Source organism: Cebus imitator, unplaced genomic scaffold (genome assembly GCF_001604975.1).
Source record: "Cebus imitator isolate Cc_AM_T3 unplaced genomic scaffold, Cebus_imitator-1.0 Scaffold221, whole genome shotgun sequence".
Taxonomy (NCBI): Eukaryota; Metazoa; Chordata; class Mammalia; order Primates; family Cebidae; genus Cebus; species Cebus imitator.
Genome location: NW_016107536.1, coordinates 604,078 through 612,255, shown reverse-complemented (window position 1 = coordinate 612,255; position 8,178 = coordinate 604,078). Strand labels below are relative to the sequence as shown.

The following is an 8,178-nucleotide window of genomic DNA, read 5'->3' as shown; positions in this document are numbered from 1 at the left end:
AAAAAAAAAAAACCCAACTTTATATACAAAGTCAAACTGAAACCACGGATTATGGAAAGAGGCAAGAATTATGGGGAACAGGGGAGAAGGCTGGGCCAGAGCCAATACCACATTCTGAACACAGGAGCCATGGGAAAGAAGTGCTGGTTTCTTCTGGTGAGTCTGGGGTGACTGGGACACAGTGTTCTATTGGCAAACAAAGCCCAACACTGAGTGCTTTCTAGCATGGACTCCATTCCCAGGATGGCTGAGGGAGACCCTTCCCCCAGAAGCCTGCGTCCGGAACTAGCAGGGCCTGTGCCATCCGGAGGAGGGGGCACTTAGCCCCAGCCAGGCTCCACGTCTGTCTCTTCAGTTCAGTTCACTGACAACAGACATTGTCACACACTCGAAAAGCCTTTTTCTCCCCTGTCTTATTCTAAACTGGAAGAGGACAGGAGAAAGTCAGCACAAGACTAAAAGGGCCCCAGGAGAAATTCCAAGGTGGAGGGCAAAATGACATTCTCGGGGTGCAAAAGATGTTGTATTTAGTTGTAAGTGGAACCGGGATTCCTCACGCGTCCATCCCACATAGCACAGCCCCCAGCCTGATGGCCTGCCGTCCCCTAGAGGCTGAGCGCAGGGTCAGCCACCCCTGCCCTGGCTCCCAGGTCTTGCTCCCACTGCTTTCTGGTACCGCAAGGGCTCCAACTTTGCCAGGTGCCACCGCTGCCCTCACAGGATGGCAGTTCCATGCGAGGCCGTCAGTTGCTAGGTGCCGGCTCCTCCTTCTCCACCCAGCTGTCAGCCTGTTTGAAACAGATGTACCCAGAATTGGTCCTGGCAAGGCAATCTGATGACTGCGTACTGCCTCCTGCTGGGAAGCTCCCCACTGCTGACTGCTCAAGTCTCAGAGAACCGGCAATCGGGGCCGCACAGCCTGACAAGCAACGGAAGGAAGAAGCCGGTGCCTGCTGGCCCTCTGGTAACTCTGGACATGGTGGCAAGCGCCCTTCCGGGGGCTTTTGGGGCTCAGGGAAAGGAGCTGCACTGCCTCCTGGTCCACCCCTACCTTACCTTTTCCACCACCCGCTGCATCTCCAGCTGCAGGGGGGCCAGGCGCCTGCGGAGCTCCTGCAGCAGCCGCTGGAGCTGGCTTTTCTGTCGCTCTGCCATCCGGGCGGTCTCCTCGGCCTCCGCTAGCCGGGCTCGCAGCTCCTGCATCTCAGCCGCCAGCGTCTTATTTGTAACTTCAGTGGCTGAGAAACGGTTATGGCTCTCCTCTGTGAGGTGGAGGAGGAAACAAAATGGACACAGCTCCATCAAGTCGCTGAGCATAGCACAGAGCCTAAGTGGTGGCTTCCCCACTGGTCTGCACGTGTCCCCGTGGTGGCCACAGCCCTAGGCCCTCACCCAGCTTCAGCTCCAGTGTGTGGATCTTGTTCTCCAGGTAAAGCCGCCCACTGTCCTGCTGCTCTGCACGCTGTAGCAGACTCCCCACATTGATCAGGCTGCCATTGTGGGAAACCAAGGCTTTGTGTTCCGTGGGGGTGGCACCTGGCTTCGTGCTTTTCCCAGGAGGAGGCAGCAGATCCAGGTTTCCTAGAGGGAGCCATGCAAAAGATTTTAGGATGGGGCCTAGGAGGAGAGGGCAGCCTGCCCTGCCAGTTCCCCAGGAAGGCTGCAGAGCCCCAGGACATACCAAAGAGCACCTCCTCTGGAAGGCCACCATCCAGGCTCTCTTGGCGGCTGTACTGAAGGCTCCGGTACTGGCAGATGTTCTGGGTCACCACCCTACTGACCAGCTGCTTGGCCTGCAGAAAACACACCCTCAGATACCTGCCAATCAGAAGGCCTCATCTCTGACCCCGGTGGTGTGCAGGAACCTGGAGCAGGAGTAAGTGCAGGCCTGTGCCCGTGTGCTGGGGACAGGAAAGAGAAAAAGGTACCTGCTCAGCACTGAGCCGGATCCCAAGGGTAAGGAGGATCCTCTCCAAGTCCCGCCGGTGCAAGTAGCCACACCAGTTGGCATCAAAGAACACAAAAGCAAGCAGACAGTCCAAGGGGAGCACAGCAGAGGGATCCAGCTCCTTGGGCTGCAAAGAAAACAAAGATGAGCAGGCTTTGCAAATAGGAAGTTCCCTCAGTGGCTCTACTGCCCAGGATTCAGTGGCTCAGGCCACGTGCAGTGATGCACTCCTAGAGTCCCAGCTACTGAGAAGGCTAAGGCAAGAGGATCACTTGAGCCCATTCATGCCTGTGAATAACTACTGTGCTCCAGCCTGGGCAACATAGCGAGACCCCATCTCTAAAAAAAAAAAAAAAACATCAAGCAGCTTGGTTGATGATGTTCATCACACCCAAGCCAGCCTTCCTCTCTGGGGCACTTTCAAAAAAGAACCTCCTGTGCTCCTCTCTCAGGAGAGGATCAAATACTACTCTCTGATTCACCCCGACAGACACGGAAATGTTCTCCTGGCCTATGAACATGCCCTTCATGAGCCAAGGGCCACACTGTGTGTTGGGTCCATTGAGAAAAGTCACTGATAAGCATCCTTCCCCCACGAGCACCACTACAGCCCAGAGAGATTGAGAACAGGCCTCACCATGTCCTGAAGTGAAGAGAACTCCATCTCTGACTGGTTTGAGGCAACGGAACGGACCTCCGAATCCTCCAGCTTTGCTCCTGCTACAGAAAGCCCAAGATAAATGGAGAGCAGGGCCCACCACGGCCCCACAGTCTGAAAATGAAAAGCAGCTAGGCCGCAGGTAGAAAGCCACATCCCGAGCCTGCAAGTTCCCCTCCCACCACTCTACGTACTGAACTCCTCCTCTCCATCATCCCTCAGAAGCAGGAGTTCTGGGTCCAAGGCCATCTCACACAGGTCCTCGGAAGCCTCGCCCCGGGGTTTTTCTTCTTCTTCTCCCCCAGAAGAGGTTGGTTTGGCCAGAAGCCCATCCTCCTTCTAGGGAAGCAGACGAAGGCGATGAGGAGAAGGCAGGCAGTTACTGTAATTACCAACAGTAATCATGGCTGACACATGAATATCAACTATGCCCCAGGCACTGTGGAGGGCTCTACAGACACTCTCTCATTTCATGTATTTAATTTCATTACTTGCAATTCAGAGCATGCCAGGGCATCACCAGACACCTAGGCTTTTCCTCAGGTGTTGATCTTGGTCCCAGAAGAAATTATATTTACTTTATTTAAACAAGAAGCAGCTGGGCACGGTGGTGCATGACTGTAATCCCAGCACTTTAGGAGGCCGAGGCAGGTGGATCACCTGAGGTCAGGAGTTCAAGACCAGCCAGGCCAACATGGTGAAACCCCATCTCTACATAAATAGAAAAGTTAGCTGGAGGCCAGGCGCGGTGGCTCACGCCTGTAATCCCAGCACTTTGGGAGGCCGAGGCGGGCGGATCACGAGGTCAAGAGATCGAGGAGACCATCCTGGTCAACAGGGTGAAACCCAGTCTCCACTAAAAATACAAAAAATTAGCTGGGCATGGTGGCGCGTGCCTGTAATCCCAGCTACTCAGGAGGCTGAGGCAGGAGAATTGCCTGAACCCAGGAGGCGGAGGTTGCGGTGAGCCGAGATCGCGCCATTGCACTCCAGCCTGGGTAACAAGAGCGAAACTCCGTCTCAAAAAAAAAAAAAAAAAAGTTAGCTGGGTATGATGGTGGGTGCCTGAAATCCCAGCTACTCGGGAGGCTGGGGCAGGAGAATCACTTGAACCCATGAGGCAGAGGTTGCAGTGAGCTGAGATCACACCACTGTACTCCAGCCTGGGCAACAGAGCAAGACTCCATCTCAAAAAAAAAAAAAAACACCAGACTCTTATTTTAGAAAACGTTTACAAAATTTTCTAGTTAACCATCAGGCAAGCAAAGCACCGCACTCTGGTCAAGCCCTTTCAGTGACTGGGGTTCCTGTGCTGTCAGGCCACTTAGCTGCACTGTCCTGTACCATCTTCCCTCATGCCACGTGTGCCACTTACTAGCTGTGCAGCCTCAGTCCGTGCTGAGCAAGGGAGTGGGGAATGTACTCAGGCGCAGGAAGCAGTGAGAACAGAGCCAAGGGTGAAGATGCGTGGCCATGGCAAGCACTATGGCAGCCTGGGGCAAGAGGGTACTCACCAACTGGGGCTCTGACTCCGCAGCTGGGCCCTCATTGTGTACCTCATCCTTGGGCTCCTTGACCACCTCCTCTTTGATGGCTTCTTCTTCCTTGGTGGCTTCCTCCTTGGCTGCCTCCTCCTTCTCAGGTTCAGGTGGGGACACGACCTTTTCAGGAAGGCTTAGCAGCATCTTGTAAACCCTATAGCCAAAATCCCTCTGGAGCATCTCCAGAAACAGCTCGGCCAGCACCATCACCTGATGGGGAGGTGGCAGGGTCCATGAGCATCAGGAAGAAAGGCTGCTCCAGGCCTACATCCCAGCCCACTGCCTCCCCAAGACTCTGACACCTGCCTCAAAAGAAATCCTTTCTTTTGGCCTCCGATCCTCCACAATCCCATGGAGGGACAGGTTTACACAGCCAGGGCGTGCGATGACAGCAGGTTCTAGTGGCGGCGGAGGGGCCTCTGGAAGATCAGTGTCCGTTTCCTGCTGAGTGGTGGCCTCTGCAGTCTCTGCGTTCCGTCTAGAAGCATCTGCCACTTGCTCTGAGGCGTCAGGTGCCTGTTCAGTAGGTTCCGTTTCCTGTGACAATTGCCGAGATGAGACCCTCTGGGCCCCAGGATCAGGGCACCTACTTCCCCCGCTACTGGCTAAGGCATAGCCTTACCCCTGGTCCCTCTTGGGTTGGGGGAGCTGCCTCTGCAGCTTTCTGCTGGCACAGGGCCTCCCACTCCTCCAAAGTAGGCATGATGGTCCAGACATCCGGCAGGTATACCACCACTGTCTGCAGCCGCCGGGGGGGGCCTGGCTGCAGGTACTGAAACTCAGCAAAGCGCCACCTGCACACGGCAAAAGGAAATATTAACTTCCTGAGTGACAACTCAGATACCACGTTCACAGGCCAGGGCTTCAGTTTCCAATCAGCACTCAATGAGCACATACTGCGAGCCAAACTTGAAAACACAACAGCAAAGTTACAGACCAAATCCTCAAAAAACGCTCAGGCAGTGGGGAGGCCATAAGGACACAAGCGCCATACAAGGTGTGAGGACAACACAGCCTGGGGCCTCAGCTGGCTTTTGGCATACACTCCACCCTAGCCTGAGGCAGCAGAGGGGGCAGGAGCGGGACGGGGGCAGAAGAGAGCTCAATAGCAGAAAAAGGCAGGGGCGGGGCCTCCCCGGCAAAACCCCTTCAACCCGGTGGGCTGGTGTCGCCGAGGCTCAGGAAGCCACTCACCACTTCGTGCAGCCGCTCAAGTCAATGCCGGTCTGGGCCTGCGCACAGCGGATGGCAGTGCGCACCAGCACCTGAGGGTCAGCCTGGGGGTTGAGGCCATCCAGGGAAGGAGACCATTCACCCCCAACCAGCACTGCCTCCTCTTCTTTCCTGCCCAGCAGAAACTGCAAAAAAGAGATCAGGGATATGAAACAAAAAAACCACACTTCCTGGTTTCCCACTGCAGGGGAAGGCTGCCACCCATCAGAATGAAGGCAGCAGGAAGCAGTGAAGTCCCCCACACAGCGGGGTCTTGATCTGCTAACATGAACCAGCCACCTAGTTCTGACTAGTCACAACAGCTCTGAGCCCCTCCTTCCTCCTGGGTGAAATGAGGGGCGTTCGGCTCCGAGATGCTTTGTTTCTAGGTATTCAGGAAGAGGAGCCAAGCATTCAAAACATGACAGGTTCTGCACATGCCCAGTGAATGCATCTCCTGCCCTCCAGCTCTTACCTTAATCTGCTTCAGAGGATGCTCTGGCGTCTCCCTCGGCTCAGCCATGTCATCCACAAAGAGCATGCAACAACGAAACAACTCCTCCAACCCCGGGGAAGAGAGCAGCAGTACCTGTGCAGAAGGAGACACTGAGAGCTGCCTTCAGCCTCCAGAAATCAGATGAAGCAGCAGACGCCTGTCAGTTTACCTTGGAACTATAAGCGGGGTCACTGTCTGCAGGGATGGGCTCAGCACCAGCGTCTGGAGCTGCCTCCTTTTCGGAAGAAACCTGGATCCGGCTCGGATGATGGAGGGAAAGGGGCTGGCTCAGAGGGAATGCTGACAGCCAGCTCAAATGCACGGACAGAAAATCTGAGGGGACCAGGAGGCTGCGGTAACGGCGCTGGAGTTCTAGGAAGTCACAGATGGGGCTACAGGAAGACAGCAAGGGAACCCAAACTGAGCAAAGACTAAAACATTAGAAATGAAACAGTCAAAGACTTGAAAAAAATGGACGAATTATTTTTCAGTCTGAGAAAGAACTTTTGAAATAAGGCACCTCTCAAGGAAACTAGATCAGATCTGACCACTTAATTTACAACCTCTAGATGGCAGAAGTCAAACTGGGAAAGGGAAAAAAGAAAACACTTATAATACATGACAGAGAAATGAGTCATTGCTTTAATTTAAAGGAACTCAAAAGTCAGTTAACAAAAAGCTCAAAACCCTAAGAGAAAACAGAATATTGACATCAATAGGTTCTTCAGAGAAATACATGAGAATTAAAAGCCCATGAAATATGCTCAGTCTCACTTATAAGTAAAGAAATGCAAAATCATGGTGGCTGACGCCTGTAATCCCAACACTTGGGAGGCTGAGGTGGGCAGATCACCTGAGGTCAGGAATTCAAGACCAGCCTGACCAACATGGAGAAACCCCATCTCTACTAAAAATACAGAACTAGCTGGGCATGGTTGCACATGCGTGTAATCCCAGCTACTCAGGGGGCTGAGGCAGAAGAATCGCTTGAACCCAGGAGGCAGAGGGTGCAGTGAGCCAAGATCACACCACCGCACTCCAGCCTAGGCAACAAAGCAAGACTGTGTCTCAAAAAAATAATAATAATAATAATATAAATCACATTATCCTGTGTCACCAACTAGACAGACAAAGATGAAAAAGTCTGCTAACAGTGTTGGCACAGGCGTGGGGAACAAGGACTCCACACCCCACTGGGGAGAGCAGAATGGGCACAGCAGCCTCTTCGGGAGCTAGGGAAGCTTAAGGCAAAGGCTTTCAACCAGCTGTTCCATTTTTGGGAACTGATCTCAACAAACACAGAGGGTGTAGAAAGAAGGATGTTCATTCCAACAGAATTTAGGGTAATCAGAGGGCAAATGGAGAATCGGTTAAATAAATCATGGTTCATCCATTCGATGAATACTGTGTAGTCACTTAAAAAAATAAATTAATTAATTTTAAAAAAATGGATCTAATAAACGTTCACATGGAATGAAATCTAAAGTACATTCAGTGAAAAGGCAAACCACCAAACAGTATGAACAACAGGTTTCCATGCGTTTTTTGTTTGTTTATAAAAGGCTGTAAGAACACACACATGCACCTGCATGGACCCCATCTCATTTACATAAAAAACTGTTACCAGCACCAAATCTCAGCCCACTTCAGCCACACCACTCACCTGTCCACAGTGTAGGGAGTGAGGTGGACCCGGTAAGGAGGCAGGTCATGCCTTGGCTTCTTAGCACCCCAGGGCTCTCCGCCAGCCCGCTGTTTGCGTTTCTTGGAGTCATAGTCATCACTAGAGTTTGACCCATCACCAACAGTAAGAAGCTACATTGTTACATGTATTCAATACATAATGAACTAAAAAAGAACTGGAAATAATCAAATCCCTCACATCCAAGAAACGGATAAAGAAGCCATGCTAACAGCCATATGACAGAACGTTACAAAAGTATTTAAATGGATATCTACACTATTTTAACAACATAGAAAAACATTCCTGTTAAGCAAAAAGCACACTCCGCAACACTATGCACAGTAGCCCTCAGCTACTCTAAAGACAACTTTAGAAGACTGAAAGAAAATATTAATGGTGGAAGCCTCTGGTAAGCTTACAAGTAATTTTCTTCTATTTTTCTGCACTTTGTAAATTATAGTTAACGTGATTTTTCTGAAATGAGAAACTGATTTGTCTTTTAAAAACAAGAGACATGGGCCAGGCGCAGTGGCTCACGCCTGTAATCCCAGCACTTTGGGAGGCCGAGGCGGGTGGATCATGAGGTCAAGAGATCGAGACCATCCTGGTCAACATGGTGAAACCCCGTCTCTACTAAAA

General features: G+C 52.0%; 1 protein-coding gene across 3 annotated transcripts in view; it reads right to left on the bottom strand.

Annotated features, from left to right (window-relative positions):
* Positions 1 to 350: 350 nt before the first annotated feature.
* The window catches only part of CCAR2 (cell cycle and apoptosis regulator 2), a 15,294-nt gene continuing 7,466 nt past the window's right edge, over positions 351 to 8,178 (bottom strand). For 2 of the 3 annotated variants that reach the window (XM_017549684.2, XM_017549685.2), the window contains exons 8-21: positions 7,519 to 7,638; positions 6,025 to 6,247; positions 5,835 to 5,948; positions 5,342 to 5,505; positions 4,770 to 4,941; positions 4,454 to 4,684; positions 4,121 to 4,357; positions 2,801 to 2,945; positions 2,586 to 2,668; positions 1,929 to 2,075; positions 1,682 to 1,793; positions 1,393 to 1,581; positions 1,057 to 1,262; positions 351 to 788 (exon numbers count right to left, since the gene is read on the bottom strand). In XM_017549684.2, coding sequence (XP_017405173.1) covers positions 744 to 788; positions 1,057 to 1,262; positions 1,393 to 1,581; positions 1,682 to 1,793; positions 1,929 to 2,075; positions 2,586 to 2,668; positions 2,801 to 2,945; positions 4,121 to 4,357; positions 4,454 to 4,684; positions 4,770 to 4,941; positions 5,342 to 5,505; positions 5,835 to 5,948; positions 6,025 to 6,247; positions 7,519 to 7,638 — 2,188 coding nt within the window. In that variant the 3' untranslated portion in view covers positions 351 to 743. The remainder of the gene's footprint in view (positions 789 to 1,056; positions 1,263 to 1,392; positions 1,582 to 1,681; positions 1,794 to 1,928; positions 2,076 to 2,585; positions 2,669 to 2,800; positions 2,946 to 4,120; positions 4,358 to 4,453; positions 4,685 to 4,769; positions 4,942 to 5,341; positions 5,506 to 5,834; positions 5,949 to 6,024; positions 6,248 to 7,518; positions 7,639 to 8,178) is intronic. The other variant, XM_017549686.2, reaches the window with a different exon arrangement.